A 20,431-nucleotide genomic window follows, 5' to 3' on the forward strand; every position below is an offset into this window, starting at 1 on the left:
AACTTTTCTTTTCTTGGGCCAAGTCCTGGGAGCGAAGGCCAGACGTGGTGGGCGAATATTGCCCCAAGACAGTAAGATAATGTTTGTGCTCCTCGATAAAATTAAAAAAAAATACACTGGCGACTTTATTGTGATTATTAAAACAATTTCCATGACGGTGTGAAATAATATTTGAATACGAAAACAACAGAAACTGTCGACTGTAATACCTGGCTTCACATAATGAAACACATCGTTAAGGCAATTAGACCTCCAGAATGTGATTAAGGAAAGTAATTACGACACTGCTCATTGCCGTAATTTGGTGTCTTTAATCACAACGCAGCCATCAGCTGCACTCCCATCGACTCGCCCTTTGTCCCCCTCAGTCTGCTGTCCACACCACAAAAACAACTGACGAGATCCAAAACAGTAAAAGTCAGAAAATTATCCCTCAAATATTTTTTTTTTTTGTTGCATAATTTCAATCCTAAACAACCTCCAACCACATGGAGCTCACTCTGCAAAATTTAGAGGGGAAGTGAAATTGGACATTTTGCATCAGATGTAGAGACTTTAAAAAGACTGGAGATGCTGTATTTTCAGTTACGCAGGAAGGCTTGGTCTAAAACGGATTAAAGTCACATATTTAAGTAATAATTGTATTACCAAATTATCTTTGCAATATAATATATCAATTATTGATACTTTTGCACATAAAAAGTAAAGTCAGTGTAAGTTCTGAGGATTTCAGCACCTTGGACAGAGGCAACAGAATTTAAAGGCATATATATGGGAATTTAATATTTTCAAAAATGAATTAATGTATTGAGTCTTTCTTTATTTATGTATTTTTGAGAATTTTGAATCATTAAGTATTTCCTGTGAGACTAACAGCTTTGATGATACTGTAAGACTGACATGCAGATTCACATCTCTTTGAAAACAATTGAACTCAATTCAATACACTGGTCATTTTTTAAAGGATTAACAGCTAACATCACAGATATATTTCTTTAACAACCTCTTCCTTTCCTCAACAGTGAAAATGTGAAAAGTTTTAGTCAGATATAACACTCGATAAATTTGATGGAGTTTAGTAATGACAATAATTTTCACTTCTTCAAAACAGACTTTAAACTGACACAACTGTACATGAAAAATACCATTTTTTAAAATGAATTGATTGCTGAATGTTTCCTCCAAATAATTTTAACAAAGCAAATTCCTGTCTTTCTTGCCTCAAAAGTGAACAGTAATGACATTGTGTTTCCAGTTTACAACAGTGGTTTGGTATTCTCCAGTCTCCGATCTCAGCTTTGTGTCTGTATGATGAGCCATTCCGACAACAGGGCCATTACAGTGTCCCATTTAATCCCATCACACTCCTGAATGCTTTGAATCTTCACAGAACAGCCCTTAATCAAGAATGGAAAATAATCAGGAGACATCAAAATGGCTCTGGCATAAAAATCCTGTCAGCAACTCCTGTTGGGTATCATCGCTTTTTCAGGACTTCGCTCAGATATTTTTAGTTTTCACACACAAATGTCATTTTTTCCCCTTCCACTGCTGCTGGAAATTGACACTTCACAAAAAACATTAATTATGAAATATGCATTAATGCACAAATGACTGGAGCATTTAACCCATACTAATATTCACATTAGCCCAGAAGAGGAAATTCCCCAGGGGTGAGACAGAGCCATATGTGTGTGGAAAACAGAACACAGCATCCAAAGGAAAACAGACCATCGCACAAATATCTGTTTAAACAAGAGAGAGCAGAGGGGATTTTAAAGAGGACCACGGGGATGACAACATTTAGGTGAAGTATCACATGATTTAAGTGGGACGTCGAATATCGAAAGCCATCATATTCCTCTTGATGAGGGAACTGATGGTATTTCTGCCATCGTTCCAAGCTGGTGAAATGTCATGTACACACAAGAGAAACGTAATGTCGGTGGGTTGGACTGGGAGATGATACAACGCTCAGAAGTGTCATGGAAAAGAAAAACCAAGAGGCTCAAGCTTTCATCAGTGGCCACCGACTACAGTCAGTAGTCATACTAGGCAACATCGTTTTTATTCATGAGTCTAATAAAGCTGAATCTGTCTTAAAGGCATTTACAGCGAGATTCAGGGCTCATGAATAAAAGTGGAAGATAAAAAACACCCCTTTTCAAAAACCATAAAATGTCCAATTTACCATATCAAGGGCCAGCAGGGTGTCTATTCATAACACGGATGTGATGTATGCTAAGGATGATAAACACGAAAGTCAAAATATACATAAGCGCATTGAATTGAAATGTCCTCTTCATATCAGTAACAGGGGAAACTCTGGCAATGGATTCATCCATGCTGTGTCATACACAGTGTATAAAGATATATGTGCTGCACTGGATGAGGCACCAAATCAACTGCTGGGTGGTAATTCACTTTTGTCAGGCCACTGATAGCAATGCATAATGTTGTCTTTGTGTTGTGAACACACACACACACAGTGCTGGCTAATAAAACTGTAAAACAACAGAGGTCAATTCTGGTTATGTTAAGTATAAACCCATTTACTAATCTTCATTACCAGTTTACCATAACAAGTTTTGAGTCACCCTTTCCCCATATTTGAGCGTACTTGATTCTTTCTTCAGGTCGGTGGTTTTGTTAAATATAAATTATCATCACCTAATTTTTTTAAAATGGAATTTATTTGTTTTTACCAGACCCTTCAGCCAGCACAGCAATATCTTCTATTTATGATCAACAGTCCAACTTTCAGAATCCCTCATTAGATATTTTCAAACCTGTATGGGAATTAGACAGGAAGAGCTTCAACTTGTGTTAGACATGGCCTGATGCAGTTTCAAGGTGCATTGTTAATTGTATTTGTCCAAAGTTTAACTGTCTAAAAGGTTTCTTGTAATTAGTCTTACATTATCTATTTTTGCTGCTCTATTTTCAAACTCTGTCAGATACTTTTGGACTGCTGGATCCTCTGATTGGAATATTTGGGATCTAGAGCAAGAGAAGCCACTTAGCTGGAGCCAAATATATAGTTACAACCTTTGTAACATTATTAGGTTTTAATGAACTGGACACAACCTACTTGTCATTCTGTGGTCGAGGGAAGTAATGCAGCACCTTAAATTAGAGGATCCCTTGAAAAATTCAAGAAAATATGGTTGACTTTCTGAGTTATGCAAACACTAAGCTCTGACTCGTCCATTGAAGATGACAATGTTACGATCATCTTTATCATTATCTGTAAACACATCTCATTGTAATACCTATGTTGATCTTTAAAGCCCTCCTTCTTTATTTGTTTTTGTACAGTCATATCTGTTTCTTCTTTGTCTGTCTGTGTACGGTTATGTTTTTGTTTGGTAAGTTCAAAAACCAGTTAACAGTTCTCAGTGTTTAACTTAGAAAAATCTGACTTTAACTTCATTTTATTCAAGTTTAACAACATATCTACAGTACATAAACGTTTAATCCTCCATTCAGGCCAATTGTCTTGGAGCAATAACAACGCTCAGTGAAATTACCTGTACATTTCTAACTGTATGTACTTCAGTTTGCCTAATGAGCTCCTAATTCATTATAGTGGGAATGTTTTTTTTTCTGTGAGGCAGCCTTGAGGTCAGGTAAACATATGGTGGCGTGTTTAGCTCTGAAAGCTCTAACAGGGTAGAATAAATGACGTAGCAATGTGTGATTATCCTCTCATCCCAAATACAATTGTTGAGTAACATCTCTAATATTCCAACTGCCTCCATATTAATCAGATTAAAGTCCCAATCCCCTAATCCCTGTTTACCGATGGCTCTGTCTTTGTGCCGTAATCTGATGTTCTTTTATTCCTCGGGGGATTAAAACGTTTCATGCCAGAGCGTAGTAATTTGTGGTGTTGTTGTGGACAGAGTGGGCACTGTCGCTGTACAGGTTGTTTACTTGGCAACAACAATTCACTCTGGATTGAGCAAACAAAAACCGCTGCAATGGAGTAGAGTGCTTTCCTTGAACAAATATTTGTACCAAATAAATCAAATTATGAACGCTGTAGTGATAAAATTTGATTTGTTTTTCATCCGCTAGCTCAACTTAGAAGTTTGCATGTTCAGAAATTGCTTAAATTGTCCACAAATTGATGAAAATATCTATACAATTCATAAGTGTTATTACAAAATTATCTAATTTTCACATCAGATAATTAAATTAAACAGGCCTTGTGATGATTTTAATGTAACAGCACCACCAAAATAACTATTTTAGTCTGTACACGGGCTATTCAAGGCTACCCGGACAGCTGTGAACTTTCCATTTCTATGACCTTAACATTCAGATAATGTGCTACTGTTTGATTAGAGTGGATGTAGAGCTCACAGTGACCCAGCAGCCTCCCTGCATCATGTGAACAGGCAAAAAAAACCAGCACAACACTCTGCTGTACTCACATACATTTACAACACTGCAACTAAAAGAAAAGAAAAAATGATTTTGGCCAAATTTAAAATATAAATCTCTAACCTGGATTTGCTCTGTAAATGTGCTCTGTGTATGTTTACATGAGCATGTAGTGTGTGTGTGTGTGTGTGTGTGTGTATGTGAGTGAGAGAGACATGGGGATCACTTAGCCTGATCAATATGCAGATCCTGACCCTCTCAGGGTTCATTAATACCAAAGCGAGGTGGATTTCATCTCCAGTCTCTGATATTCATTAACTCTGGCTTCCACATTGAAATAAAGACATGAAGATGACACAATAACAGTGTGAATCACTCACTGCTCATTTCACACACACACACACACACACACACACTCTCTCTCTCTCTCTCTCTCTTTCCCTTTGTTTCCCTCCCACACACACACACACACACACACACACAGAGAGCTCATGAGACAAATGAAAGGTCTGACCAACAGAGAGGACACAGTTGTGGGTAAAGCTATAAAGCAGACAGCGTCTAATACAGCTTGAATTGTGTGTTGTGATACTGACAGCTACTTGTTTACGTGTTGTTCAAACAACTATTCATTACCTGATTGCTGGACAGGTTTCTGATTACAATGTAATCTGAAGATTAAGATGTACTATGAACAAGGTCAACTACATTGTAAACAAAGGCATAAAAATACATAAAAACAATCTAAACACTAACTGGATTTGAGGTTATTCACTGAATGACATCAACGGCATCCTTTCAAAGAAATTTGAAGGATTTCTAAAATGTATTTCAATCCAATATGTAGATATGTAAAAGAAAAAAAAATAACTATCTGCTTCCCTCTGTTGAAAATCTGTCATGTTACTAGAGCATGAAGCCCCGGCCGTTAGTGTAACACTTGCTTGGCTGATCTTCCTGATGTGCTGAGTGCTACTCGAGGCTTCAGTGTATCTGTCTGAGCAGAGGTCTTTAACAGCCATGAATGCCAAGCATGGGGGAGGCAGGCCAGGCCAAGCGTAACCACGGCGGCCCAATGTCCTTGGCTCCTCGGCGGCCTTCACCTCACACTCCCTGCACAGTGAATTTTATGGCTAATTTCCGGCAATTTATCCTGGCACTTTCAGAAGAGAGATTCCTGCGGGAATAATGTGCATAATTTGCATAAATCATCCTGATAGAATGCATATCAGCATGTAACCCCCCCCCCCCCCCCCCACCACCTTGTCTGATGCTGCAGCGTTTACTTTGTAATCAAAACTGACTCTTTTCCACCGGCGGATGCACAAGAGCCATGAGAAGGGGATCGGAGTTTAGGCGAGTAATTACAATGCAATGAAACACACATACAGAGGCTCATGCACAAAAAGATGCCTTAATAAAAATAATCAGCATTTTTGGAAAAACATAAATCAAGATACTTTGATCTGCAGTCCTGAGGAATACATAAATTCAGCATTGCAAATATTTTAAAGTAAAAAACAAGTTTATTTTTCCACATTTACATATTTTTACATAGTTTTTAAGTGTTTAAACTGAGCCCCTAAATTCCCCTGGTCATCTTTCTTTGTCCTCTCTCTCTGAGCTGCACTACTCAGCCACAGTTTGGTCCACAGGCCTGTTTTCAGAAGCTTCCCTGTGTGTAAGCGACCAATTGTCTGAGGAGAAGAGACGGGGGTCAGCTCGCCGCATCCCCCCCCCCCCCCCCCCTTTGCTGTGATCTAATGTGACGTACAGTGAGAACGTGCATATTCTCTTGGACTGCCTTCGTTACTATAATCAGCCGCGGTCAAATCGACTTTGTTGGTCGAGGAGGTGTGAGCTGAAAGAGGGAAACGGACCATTGTGGAAAGAAGAGATTTTGGCTTTCAGTACACAGCCTGATGGAAATACTATACAACACGCAAGCTGCAGCGGGTTAACTAATCCGAGCGGACACACAGACAAAACATAGCTGCACGGGCAAAGAGCGCTGCACTCGTTACATGCATTAGATTTTCTGACTGACAGTTAAGAAAGAAGCATGAGGCAGTGGAAGTGCGCGTGTGTGTGTGTCTGTGTTTGTGTGTGTGCATGCATTTTTTAGAGAAGCAGCCATCATCGGAGTGAGCAGTTTTCTGTCGCCATACTACCAGGTTCCTCCGCTGGCCTTCGTCCCGGAGTCTCAAGATCTCACATGGCATCACTGGTGACAACAGGACAGTCGTCCGCTGAGTGGACGTTAATCACAATAATACAGGGCAGGCTAATCACGACTCACTGATCAAGCGCTAAATGACATGCCTGCCGTACCCACTGTAACCAGCCAGTTGCAGAGGGATTCACACACCAAGACAAGGGGAGGGGAGGGGAGGGGAAGGGGGGGGGTGGGAGGCGGAGGACAGTGGTTATGAGGCTGGTGCACAGCCATCCAGACAATAATTACTCGATGACTGTGGTCACATTAGGGATCAGTCAAAGCAGATTAATTTCGACTGATAGCATTGGTACCTCCTAAATGCAGATTTTCTTAATAAGAGTGAAATTGTGTCGCTGAGAAGGTTAGGGACTGTGAGGTTTGCTATATGGGGTACTCCAGTTACTCATGTGAAGAGACAATGTCTTATTCTTTGCATAAATCAGACTGTACTTCTGCGAGGTTGTCTGTCGCTGCAGAATGTCAGCGCAAAATTAAGCGCGCCAATGTGTTTTTCCAAGTTGCCTGGTTTTGATGTGTGCGTTTGTATGCCTAGACCGTATTCACGAGCACAAATGAGTCTGCGTGTGTGGTGTGGTAGGCCTTTCACTAAATACCCAGAGACCCCGAGAATTACCCAGAGCAGAGAGGACAGCATCTGTTTGTGTGCTTGTGCCGAGCAAACAAGGCAATTTAGAGAACACCAAGGGAGCAGCTAATAAACACAACCTTATTCCCCCCTTCCTCCAACACCTGGCTCTGAATATTGCAGCGCTACAGTAAGGACACCTGCCTGTCTTTGTGTTATTGTGTGTTTGTGTGTGTGATGCCATGCAATGCCAAAGCCTGGTTGACCTGACGAGGTGGGGTTGCTTGTATGTGTTTTTTTTTTTTGCATGTGTGCGTTTAAGCGAGCGAGTGTGTACGTATGCGTCATATGTGTGGCGTGCATGTGTAACCATTCATCATACTACAGTGAGAGGCATGCCAGTGCTGCTGGGAAATGGCAGGTCTGGTGTCCCATCACACCCTAGCGTCTTTGTCTGTACTGCCAAAGCTGCGCCAAAATGTCTGCCCTGGATACCTGGCATAGAAACAGCACTTTACTGTACACAAAGGTGTACGAATACTAGGGCTGGCAGAGACTGGCCTCCTCTCACATGGATGCAAGTCACATTTGTCTAATAGCACGTGTCCTTCCCTACTTTATTACGAGCAGATGAAATGAACGTTGGTATCTGTGTTTTCAAGATATTACACCCATCATGGGAACAATATGATTTAATAATCTGGAATTTGAATTTTGAAGCCATCCCCCCTTCTGTAAATGTGTCTTTAAAAGTCACATTGGCTCCCGGTTTCTCTGCTCACCCTGCAACTGTTGCAGTAAACATGCTTTAATGAGACCTGCAGCTTCGCTTGCCGCCACCACTGACTCTGATATGTAGCCAAAGTGACACCCAGTGAACCCATGCATCAGACCAGACACAAAATGGCCGTCCAGTGCCAAACCCCGCCTTGGCTTTCACTTCATATCACACCACAGGGCCTGGCTGGGGACTGAAGGCTTTACAGGGCATTTAGAGAAAAACTCTCTACCCTCTGTCTACATCTGTCACTAACATACTAACATTTTCACAGACTGCACCCTTACAGTATAAATTAGATGTTAGGAAGTATCTTTTTTTGTGCTTTGGAGTATAATTTGTTTTATTAAGAGTTAAATGACTGCAATCAAATCCATTCAGTGATCCAGTTTGCCCTTCAACTGCGAGCACATCAAGGTCTCCACACCCCTCATGTCACGTACCTGGCAGGCTCAAAAAACAGCCCACGTTCAATCAGCCTTTGAGCCTTCGAGCCAAGAACATCCTGAAATAAAAGAGTGGGAGAAAATAAGTGCAAAAGGGGAGATTAATCTGAGTTATTACATTGATTAGATTTCCAGAATGCTAATTAAAAGATGTTAGGACATGGGCCCAGCCAAGGATCAGTGGGCGCTAATGAGGACCAATAGGCCTCTGTAATCTGCGCTGTAATGAGAGTGGTTTAAATGTAAAGTTTGCCGGGAGAAGAGTGGGGTGGTGGCTGCAAGGATGTGAGGATGGAGCAACAATCCTGGAAAAACCATTCCCGTATCATCATTATGACCAGTAATGGTGAGGATTCACAGCCTCAGCAGAAAGTAGAGAAATAAAAAAAGGAAAAAAAAAAAAAAAAGATGAGCGAAAGCAGAGTGGAATTCAATTATACTAAAGGGTTTTTGCACAATAAAAACATTTTATTATTAGACAATTAACAGGATTTTTAATGGCTGAAGGTCACATACCCCCCATGTCTTGTATTACAGTGAGGCCTTCGTAAAGTAACGGGGTTGTATCTTTTAATGGGAAACCAGTTATCCCTCCCTGCTGCTCCTTCTCTCTCGATGTTCCCTCAGGTTTTATGATTTCTACGCTTTCCATGTTCAGTATTAAAAGACAGTAAAATTTTGGTCAAATAATTCTTAGGCATACAGTATGTTTTCACCATTCTTATCAGATTTTAGATGGCAAATATTTGAGTTGCATTAAGGTATTGTGGAAAATAATCTCAGCATGAAAAAAGTACTTTCATCGATGTCGACTGTAGTGCTGCAACTAATGATTATTTTCATTAGTGATTCATCTTTTTGTCTATAAAATGTCAGGAAAAGTTCCAGGAGCTTGTGGTGATCACGGATTCAACAGACATTCAGTTTAGTATCACATATGACAAAGAAAAGCATCAAATCTGACATTTGAGAGACTAACTTGCAAATGTTTGGCATTTCTTGCTTGAAAAACGACACAATGAAACAATTAAGGGATTATCAAAATAGCTGCTGATTAAACTGTCCATCAAACTAATCGATTGATTAATCGTTTCAGTTCTAATCGCCTAACTATTAAACTAAATACAGAGGGAGAAATGCCAATAAGCAAGGACTGAAAGAAGGAATCTGTCTGCAGCAAAATGAAATGGCAGAATAATACAAACCAGACGGTTAAGGAGTCAACTGAAATTAGAAAGGTCGTTACTTATTCAGTGGATGGTCGTTATTAGCAAATGAGTCTTACTGACAGGTGCACCCCACTCATTTACAAATTAGAGCATATCACTATAATCAGCCTGCTAATTTATCACAAATAATGAGTTGTGTTGAAAACAGGCTGGTAAATACTCAAGGAGAATATCACCCTAATGGATCTCGCCGTTTATGGCTCCTAGTGTGCATGTTGGACTGGGTTCAAATAAGCGTGATCTTATTATATGCATCTTCAAAACCGCTCTGGACAAATCCCAAGACTTTATTTCCTATTTGGCTTTCTTATCTTAATCAGTACGGCATATATAAAAGTATTCTTGAGGTCTAAATTTTGACAAATAGCGCACATGGTTAAGAGCTTCGATCAGTACGTCAACTTGCTTTACTCGCGATGACACATAGCATCATGAGGTAGCAGGTATGAGAGAGTTGTGTGTTTAACCGAGCTTAAGGCCTCACATACAACCCGCCTTATGGTGCAGAAAAAAAGAGGCTAAAATTACAGCGTGGGTATGACAATGCTGATAGGCTATAAAACCATGTCATTTAATGTCCCCGCTTCCCCCCCCCCCTTCCCCTCCCCTCCTCCCCCTCAGCGTGGCTCTCTGGTCTACTCACCATTAAGCCAATTCATCACCTCTTCAGAGAAGGCCATGAGACAGATCCAGTCTATCAGTCGCCCTCTTTAGGATGTAGTTACTATTCTTATGATCAAGGATTTCTGCCAGATTAAAACACTGAAAGTGAACGCTGAGGCCGTCAAAAGAGTTACCTTAGAGAGCTGCTCGAAACAAAACAGCGCTTTATCGAAAATGTGAGTTTGAAAAGACATAATATCATAGCAAAATTAAAATATGAAAACATTTATGTTGCAATGATGTAAGATTTTGTCTGCCACTTGGAGCCGGTTGTTTGATATGTCACATTTCTAATGACCTCTTGAGAGAGGACCCCAGATTTGCATTTTTGGTCCCTGCTCCTGTAATGAAAAAAGGTAGAGTGGAGCATATTTCACTGGGCCTGTCAAACCCACTCACGCCCCTCTGCAAAGCACTCAGGAACTTCATTCCATCGCCGCCTGTTCTCACGGCCGAGCTATGAAATTGACTATGACAAAATTAGCAAACCTAGACTGTTTGGACACATTTCCAATATAGTGGGTTTCCCTTTTTTTTCAAAATGCAATCAACCCCCAGAGCATCAAACATGAAGTCGCCTTGAAAGTTGCTCAGTCTCTTTCGCGCTAGTCCGGCTATAGATTTATGTAATCGCAAGCTTGTTAGGAAGATTTCCCAGGCCTATTGACAGTGACGTGCACTGGGGTTTGGCAGAGGTGACATCTGGGAAGCACAATTCTGCTGCACCACCACGCAAAAGCAATTAGAGATCTATATTCCCAGACAGGTCCGGACTTTGTTCTACGGTGGAGAGATACATGCGGTTTAATGTCTTTATTAACATGACATGCGTGTCCCATACACCGTCTTCGCATGACAATCAAAGGGTCATCATGGAAAAGGGGGACAGCAATCAGTGAAATCACGCTCTTCGCACAAGACTGTGTTGACAAGTCAGGACATCGGAAAGCATTTTCCAAGTGAACTGTTCTGGGGATGAAAAACAAGCGTAAAGACCACACAGGATGTTTTTTTTTGAACAGGAAGGAAGTAACTGAAATGACATCAGTTATCAGTGATGGCTACTGTAAAGGCAGCAGACCGGGATGGTTAATTAGAAACAAGTTTCAGTTGGACAAGCTCTGCTCAAAAGACGCACCACGTTCTGCTTTAAATGAATCTCTACTGGCGAAAGTAATTAGTTCAGTCTATTAATTACTATAATCACCCATTATCATGTTGGCCTTCATCTTAACATGTTTCATGGATGTAACGAGCATGTAACAAATCTGTTTCCAGGGATATTCTCTGTTTGAGTGCTAATAATTTTGTAATTAAAAAGGACGAGGCTGGAATTATTCTATGTTTCTTACTGTCAACAAATCCCATAAGAAAACCAAAACCAACAGGGCATTAGACACTCTCTCAATACTTTCTGACTTCTCTACCCCTTCTGTGTCGCTCAGCACCGAGCATTTGTTCATAATGACAATATAAATCTTGAAAACAGGTCACATATAGTATCATGTTTTTTTTGTTTTTAAACACAGCTGGATACTGTAGTCTTTAGCGAACTAGGGCAGCAACTTTTTCTCGATGAATTGTTTTGTCTATATAATGTCAGAAAATTGCGAAAAATGCCTGATTTTATTTCTTAGAGCCCACAGTGATGTCTTTAAATGCCTTGTTCAGTCTGATCAACAGTCCAAAATCCAAAGAAATTCAGTTTACCATCATGTAAGACACAGAAAAGCTTAAAATCCTGCAGCAACCACCAAACATTTGGCATTTTTGCTTTAAAAAAATGACTAAAACAGTTATTCAATTATCAAAATAGTTGCAGATTAATTTTCTGTAAATCGACTAATCGATTAACTGACTAATCATTGCAGCTCTACAGCAAAGATACACTATTTTTATGTGTGGATTAATACACGTGATACTTTACTGTAGCAGAACGGTGCATATGTGTTCTACTCAAAATAAGATACACTGCCCGTGTTCATCACCATGAAGGAACATGTCAGCCAGTGCAACAGTGTGACTCAGTGATGTGTTTTTATGACAATATGGGAGGTCTACTGTATGGCACAGAGGAGCACTACAATCACAAAAGCACTTTACCAAATATTGCATGTCCCAGATGCAAATTAAGTGTTGACACACTACCAAAACTGAGATAATAGCCAATTATTTTGCACAATATATGACAAAAATCTCTCCGGTTTACCGCTGGTTTACAATGTCAATCATGTCTATAGTATTGGGTTTTGCAGGAACCTTATATATACTGGCCCTCTGTGAGCTGAGCTGAAATAAGGACGGGGTCTGAGGAGACGGTGGGGGGAGTGCGGTAAACAAGGTAGCCCTGCTCCCCAGCTGTGAAGGTGACACAGGGACGCTACATGCAGAACAAGCCCTTTTGATTAATCACAGGATATTTACTAGCTCAGATCTAATCAAGGACCGCAGGATCACGGGCTACATCATACACGGCCCAGGAATTTACACAGCAGAGTTAACCTGTCACCTGCCACTGTCCTCTTCCTTACATCTATAAACACAGCGTATAGGTTGGCCGGCAGTTATGCACCGCAGACAGGCGACCTGCAATAGCTCCTGAAGTGATTGTTTTATTTCCGCAGAAACAATATAACCTGCAGTCAGATACTCAACACATGTCGTTTGATATAAAACCTTATGGCAGAGGGAAGAAAGAGCCATTTATCTCAAGGTGGTCATGGTAATGGGATACAAGAACGTGAGCGGTTTTCTCACTAAGTTAACTACAGCTTTGTGTGCAGTATCCTTGTGCTGTCCTGACAGCCTGTAGCAGTGGGATACTTACTTCCTGAGGAGGAGATATAAACCAAGGACTAACCCAAGATTACAAGCATGGAGGGAGTAAGCAATTGTAATCACTGAATATGACTTTTATAGTCAATTGAGCACTTAGAAGATTGTTAGTTTTCATGGAGCAACTTTAATGGAGAGCTCAGTTTTAGTATTTTAAAAGTATTTTACAATTATTTCTTCTTCCCAAATATCAAACAAAGAGTAATTTTTATGTCTGTGTGCAGTTCATGGATTTTAGAAGTGGACTTCATATAGTCTCTGAGTTGTAGCTGTATAAATATGTTAATTTAAATGTTAGCACTGTTAGCATTTATCATACCATTCATCTGTTCTTGGAGAAGTTAAAACCTATTGTATATTTCTGTACTTTTGAGCAGATCTACATCTAGACCCATACAAATGCATGAGTTTATCCCTCTTTGGTTGCATAAGGTAAAAAGGATCCCTTTGGTAATGCCTGACTGGTGAGATTGCTGCTGTTCCAATTAGTTGTAGCCAACATATACCAATAATTCGTCTAAAACTGTATGAAATGGATAAAGACATAACCTTTAGTGCTGACCTGTGTGCTGTCTTTTGTCGTTAGCGCTTCCACAGGAAGAGAGAGAGGCAGCGGTGGAAGTGCTGCAGCCCTGCCGTGTTTATGAAGAGGTCGGGATAAAGTGTGTCCTGCACTATTGTGTCGCCTGGAAAATGTCACTCCACAGGGGAGGTTGTCTCTGTTCAAACCAGTTTAAAGAAAGCCCTGACAACACTGAAACATAACAGGAAGTAATTCACGGACAAAATATGAGGACCATAACAGCGAGAATGTATTGTAATCTTTACTTTATGCTTCCCTTGTCTTAAATTGCTTTTGTCCCTCATCCACACGAAACCCTCAGCGACTATTTGAGATAAAACGCTCTTGTTTGTGTTGAATCACAAGCGATCTGTGGTGTTTAAGCGATAGATCACTTAGCACTAGTAAGCCAGATCTCTGCCGCATTAGCCCTGGACAAATAGTCTATTAGATGAGAGCGTTTTTGTCAGTCTCCCCGTCCCCCAGATATTTCCTCAGAGTGACGAGTCACATTAGACGCCAGGAGGAAGAGTAATTTCTGTGTCACATCCCTTTAGCCCGACCCCGCTGACAATCGCCAAGACGAGGGCGTTCTCACTAAAAATTAATCGCATTTGCCTTTTTAATGGCATCCCTCGACCCTCTGCCAAGAATTCACAATCATCTTCCTCCTATTGTGTTCCTCCAGCAGCTCGGTATCTCTGGTGGTGACAGAGTGATTTCAAGGAGTGTATCAATACTTACATCACCCCTCTGGCCCTCGCTCTTCAGTGTTGACACTGCGGCGCTCGGAGCCAGGCCTAACTGGCAGAAGGCCATTTGCTTTATGGAGATACATGCACAGAGATATGCGTCCCTTTATTTAAAGCTCAAAATGTTTTAGTTAATGAATTGGTTTAAAAATTGCATTTATCTAGTTGGGATACTCTTCCAGGGAGAAATCGTTGGGTGTCGGGTCCAGTTGAGAAAGCCGCTGCTATAACAGCTTACAAACTACAACAAAGAGACACCTTCATAAATGTAACACTAGATGTTCTGCCATTTTGGACAGTTTTTAACATGGCAGCTATCATTTAAAATTTCTGGGCATACTTGGTCATTGTGGGCAATGTTGGATTTTAATATTTTATTTTTTTGTATCAGTGTGGTAACGTTTTTGAAGGATTTGTCAGCAACACACACATTCCCTGTCTGGTTATTATCATTAATGAACTGTTTCTTAATTGATTTTCCAGATATCACAATATACTAATATCATGATATAAAATATATATGAAATATATTGTGATAGAGGATTTTATTCATATTGCACACTCCTAATTCAATTTGCAGCACAGACGACAAAGTGGAAACCGAATTACGTTTCTATTATTATTATTGCAATGATTATTGAAATGATTTCATGCTAAACAAAATTTTATAATATTTTACGGTTTAAAAGTTTACTTAGTTTACTTAAAATGCAGATCCACTTCACAATCTCACTTTAATCAAGAGTTGTCAACAAGGTACAAATAACATGATTTATCTAAAAGGAGGAGACCTTGAAGTGTCTCACAGGCCTCTCCTGCCATCAAATATTCAGACAGACTTGTAATTCCTTGTGAGGGAGATGCCCTGTAAAAATGACTAGGAAACAAAACACTTGTGGTAAAACAATGTTCTGAGGACATTCTGTCAGATTCCTCTGTTTTTTACAGATTTCATCACTGAGCTGCTGTGGCGTAAATGCTTTAAAACACTTTGACATAACATGCTGTGTCCTGAGACCCTGCGCTTCTGAATAATGAATCTACAGTATGTTCCAAACAGCTGTCTTCTTGAAAGAAGTTATTTTCAAGGCCTTTGGTCACATCTCTCAAGTCCTTTTTAAGAAACCAGCATAATTCGAGATAATTCACCTGGTTCCCGTCACAACAACGACCGACCAACCAGCGGCGCTCAAACTCGCAACAAACCGTCGCGATTGGCCCAAGAAGCGGAGACATAGTCAAACCATCCTCCATTCTTTCTGCCCCCGCTCTTCATATTTAATTCAGAGGTTGTGTATTTCTTTATGATTGCAACATCTGTTTGCTCCCAGTGCCAGCTCCCTCTGTCAGCCACCCTCTGTTCAATAATTCCTGTCCTGACCCCTAAGAGCCCCTGACATCACAGCACCGGCTGCTGCTCAAACTTCACCGGGACCAGACACAAAGGGACAGGTGCCTGCTACCAAATCATCTGGCTCACAACCCTGCATCACCTACATCAGTGGTTTTGTAGTGTTCAGATAAGTCAAGTGAACTCACATTTCTACATTCTGTCTTCATCCAAACAGCTGATATGTAGATGTAGAAATGTAGATAGAGACTTCCTTGTAATACAAGAATTAAAGGGACATTGTATCATCGCTTTTAAGTGAAAACTGTGCGGTTTTGTTGATTGTCATATCTTCAGCTGTAGGATGACCGGCTCCTCTGTTTTGTTCCAAAAATACATTATAGAGATCAAGAGTAGTCAACAGCAGCATGTTATATTTACAGCATATTTACAGCAACTTGTCTTTGTGTAGGTACAGAGGGTGGACAAAGTAATACTCTTAAAAGGAAGCTAATCTCTGAGGTTAGTTACAGTTATGTCAACATGTTGTCTGCTAATTAGCTGAATTTAACAGCTATAAGAGCTTTGGCAATTAGCTCTTTGACATCCAAGTTTTTAATAAAACAGCACGAGCTCAAGAGAGGCAACATGACCTTCAAATGCAGTTGTATTTATTTTGTGGGTTTTTTTAAAGTCATTTTATATGTTGATGAGGAAATAATGACATCACACATGTATGCATAATCACTATGTCTTTTTAAATGTTAAAGAATAAGGTTAGATGGTTATTCTATATTTTCATTATTGCTAACAAATACCATGAAATGTTACTCAAACAGGAATAAACATTATATTTGTTAGGGACAGATTTATACACATTTGATGCTCTAGTGAGTATATAGAACTGTGTTCATAGGATTGACTCAAAATAAACTACAGTAAAGTGGCCGTGGTTATGGTTATGAAGGAAACTGTCAGCCAGTACTGACATGATGTGTTTAGCATTGATGCGTTTTAATCATTTTCAGAAAACAATGGAGGTATATGGTACCAAGGAATAAGCTGCTGTATATCAAACTTTGGCTACACAGACAGTACTTGTTAGTAGGATCAGTTCATGGTTAGTTTTGGCCTTTACCTTTGTTGACAATTAAAATATAGAATATCGCCTGCCTGTTTTTCTATACCCTATTTACCTGGTCGAGGGAAATTTGTTTTGAAGTTTGCATCAAATCTGTGATTACTCACTATATGTGTATCATTTGGAAAAAAAGACTTCCATACAATGTGTAGAGGTTTGGCACCGACTGTGGCAGGTTTACTTACATCAGATCTACTGCCTGTCAACACTTATGACTAATCAAAGCATTTTGTCTGGTTTTCTCAGCATGATCCTCGTTGTCAGAGACATTGAAGGTGGCGGGGTCTATAAACAGATGCTACCCACTGACCTTAGAGAACATGGTGGAGGGGCCAGATGTTTGGTTGACCTCACAACCTTGGGACCAGCTGATGTGGCAGTGATGGAGATGGTTACTGGCAGAAGAAAGTGATCTCGTGGCATCAGAGGTTCCCGTTTTCCCCACTTTTTCTGTGTTGGTCTTTAGCCCCCAAAACTGGGCAATCCTGGAAGGCAGGGAAAGATGGAGGACGGCCGAAGAGAAATATGTAAACACAGAAGAGAAAGAGAAAGGGAGGGAGGGGAGGGAGGACTGGTCAGTGGTGCTGACGGTTGTGTCACAGATGTTGAGTTCAGCACAAAACTCTGCCAGAAGCCATCATGTCAAAGCTAAGTTAGCTGAATGAACAAGAACAACTCCAGGCCCTGCCACTTTAAATCTCGCTCAAAATTCAACAGCTGTTTCTTGAACGAATGCAGATGCAAAATAATGATAATAATGCCTACTTACAGCTCCTGCTTAGAAGTAAACAATCCATCTTGACCACACCCTGCACACATGGTGTCTCATTAGCTCTGCGTTGCTGTAGCTCTTTTGAAGAGTTAATTTTAGAGGCAAGAAGGGTTTTTGGCACGGACTGTCGGATGGAAAAAAAACACAATAGTTTGAAAAAAAAAATGTTTTAAAAACTTTGTACTGCAACAGTGTTATGTACAGTTAGAGCTTTATATGCAACAATCACTGCTCTAATATGTTTTATAGCCTGAGTATTTTTCCGTCCCCCTTTCAAAGCTGTAAAAACCAACCAGCAGAGAAAACATCTTTGTAATACATATCTACTGTGTTGCACTTGCTTCAACATCATTTCTCCTCAAATCAACGCCTGTGCCTGTCTATTCTGGCATCTGAAATTCTCAACATTTTGACTGGGTGCATCTTGGCTCCAAGCATCTTCACTCAGCTCAGAGAATGTCTTTGTGCCAAGGCCACAGCCTGTGGCAGTTTTCCTAGTGACAGATGAGCATGTCAACATGTTTGTGTGTGTACGTGTGTGTGGTAAAACAATAGGCCTTGTAAGCTGTGTGAATTGTGCAATTATGAACCAAACTGCCAGGTTATCTAGTAACCGATCCGCCGACATAATGATTAGACATGGTAACACACATACACCTCTCGGCTCAAGCTTTTTGTCAAAGACTTTGGTACACACACATGAGCTAAAACACCCATCAAGACACATTAATGGGCAAATAAACATGCTAGAATATCCTTATTTTTTCCTCAGAAGAATTATCCTCAACTGTATAGCACAAAACAAGAAAACAATAAATGATGAGCTCCACCAAAACAGAACTGCGACATGTGGATCTAAATCTGTCCATCCTGTCTCCAGGCCTGTTGGCAAAGGGCAGCTCAGCTGTAGCAGGCAGATTGTGTGAACAACGGACTATGAACATCTCTCCACAGGCCACACCAAGGTGTCTAATCCAGGAAACACTGTGAACACACACCCTGTGGGCTCCCACAGTAAACTGCATAGCCTACAAACCCAGAACACACTGCAACAAATCTTTCATCTTAACAAGCCAGGTTTGCTGTTATTCAGTGAATCCTAATGAATCTTAATTATAAAAATCATTTAAAATCTTCTGATACAAAGCAATTTCTTTCAAGACTTCTTTAAGGCTGTATCAGAGACCGAATGATTTGTGTATCTCTGCACAAGTATGTGTGGTAAGGGTGGGATTTCGGAGCATTTAGCTAAACCTAAAGCCATGCACAAGTTTTATTTATTAATTAATATGCCAGTATTACCAAACAGTAACCGAACTGCAAAGATTAAACTGCAAAATTCAGAACCTGAGATGAAATGACGTGACAAGTTACTTGTTTTGTTTTTTTTTTTATCTCAGAGAATTCCTGCACATCCAGTAGTGGAGTGAATGCTTGATTTTTTTTTTTTTTTTTAAAGTATAGGAAAAATCTGCTGTGATGAATTTATAGATAATTTGTTTACACATTTCAGCTTTACCTGAAGAAATATTGCCAGTTCGCCTAAGAGTGCGTCTGCTGTCCAGCACCTGTCATAACGGCTGAGTGTCACCCACGTCACAGGGTGTTGCGAAATGACAGCTCCCCATGTCTGCAAAGATGAAGCCTCGGGACGAGGAGGAAAAAAAAAAAAAAAAAAAACTGGACGGATCGAAATTTCATCCTCCCAAGTATATCAAAGTGACTCCTGTCAGCATTGCATCAAAGCGGAGAAACAGGAACTGTTCATTTTTACAGCTCAGAGTTGGACTGTGGAGGGGGTTTTCTAGGGGGGGAAACAGGCCGGGAAGGTGAGCACCGTAAATCATTTTAGGTGACTTAAAGGAAAAATGATGACAATGAAAAGCACCTTGTCAACCATTGCCCATTTGGATTTATGACAGCAGAGTCAAAATAAGGCTGTGACGGAGGGTTAAGTTGAAGGGAGACTTGAGACAAAGATAAGAGTGATTTTCAGAGATGGAGCTTCCTGGTGTCGGAGGCAAAAACGTCTGTGTGACACTGTGAGTGTGCTGTTAGTGTGTTGTCTGCATGGTGCAACACACGGTAACACCTGTGATTTCATCTTACGCCTTGTGAGGAAACCTGATACATCATTTGCTTTTTGTTTTTTTTTGTTGTTGTTTTTTTTTTTTTCTACTAAGTGCAGACAACACTGGTAAAAATGCTAATCTGAGTCTTTACTTTGGATGTATCCGTCAATAAAAATCCCACATGAGCAGAAAGTACTGCAAACGTGCATTAATTAAAAATACGCAACAGTTTATGAATGACTGAAATTAAAACTAAAATCTACTGATGACTATTTTACTAGTGAATAAAACAAATATAACAAGCAAAAATATGATCAGAACGTAACATAAAGCAACACCGACAGTCACCATGGGGCAAGCCTTTTTACCTAAGCAGTCTGGATAAACAAGTGTGTGTGTCTTTGCTCGTACAGGCCTACAGTGCTACAAGATACAGAGATACGACTTGTGCAGCGATGACAAATATAAGGGGCTTGAGGCTAAAAGAATCCAAGGCAACCAAAATCTGTTTTTGTCCCAGGGCCAAACCCTGCACTGCACTGTGGGCCACTTCTGATTTCAGCACTAGCTGGTGTAACGCAACCAGCCATGCATTAGCATTGGCCCTCCAGTTAGAGCAGGCTCTTAGGATCCTGTCACCCGAACTTATCATATACTC

The 20,431-nt window shown here is 40.3% G+C and overlaps 1 protein-coding gene across 2 annotated transcripts in view; it reads right to left on the reverse strand.

The window, feature by feature from the left end:
• LOC122972517 overlaps window positions 1-20,431 on the reverse strand; it is a 112,577-nt gene that overhangs the window by 65,464 nt on the left and 26,682 nt on the right. For both annotated transcript variants that reach the window (XM_044339687.1, XM_044339688.1), the window contains exons 5-7: window positions 17,699-17,825; window positions 17,240-17,414; window positions 8,415-8,476 (exon numbers count right to left, since the gene is read on the reverse strand). In XM_044339687.1, the coding sequence (XP_044195622.1) occupies window positions 8,415-8,476; window positions 17,240-17,414; window positions 17,699-17,748 (287 nt within the window). In that variant the 5' untranslated portion in view covers window positions 17,749-17,825. The remainder of the gene's footprint in view (window positions 1-8,414; window positions 8,477-17,239; window positions 17,415-17,698; window positions 17,826-20,431) is intronic.

This window comes from Thunnus albacares, chromosome 21 (genome assembly GCF_914725855.1).
Source record: "Thunnus albacares chromosome 21, fThuAlb1.1, whole genome shotgun sequence".
Taxonomy (NCBI): domain Eukaryota; kingdom Metazoa; phylum Chordata; class Actinopteri; order Scombriformes; family Scombridae; genus Thunnus; species Thunnus albacares.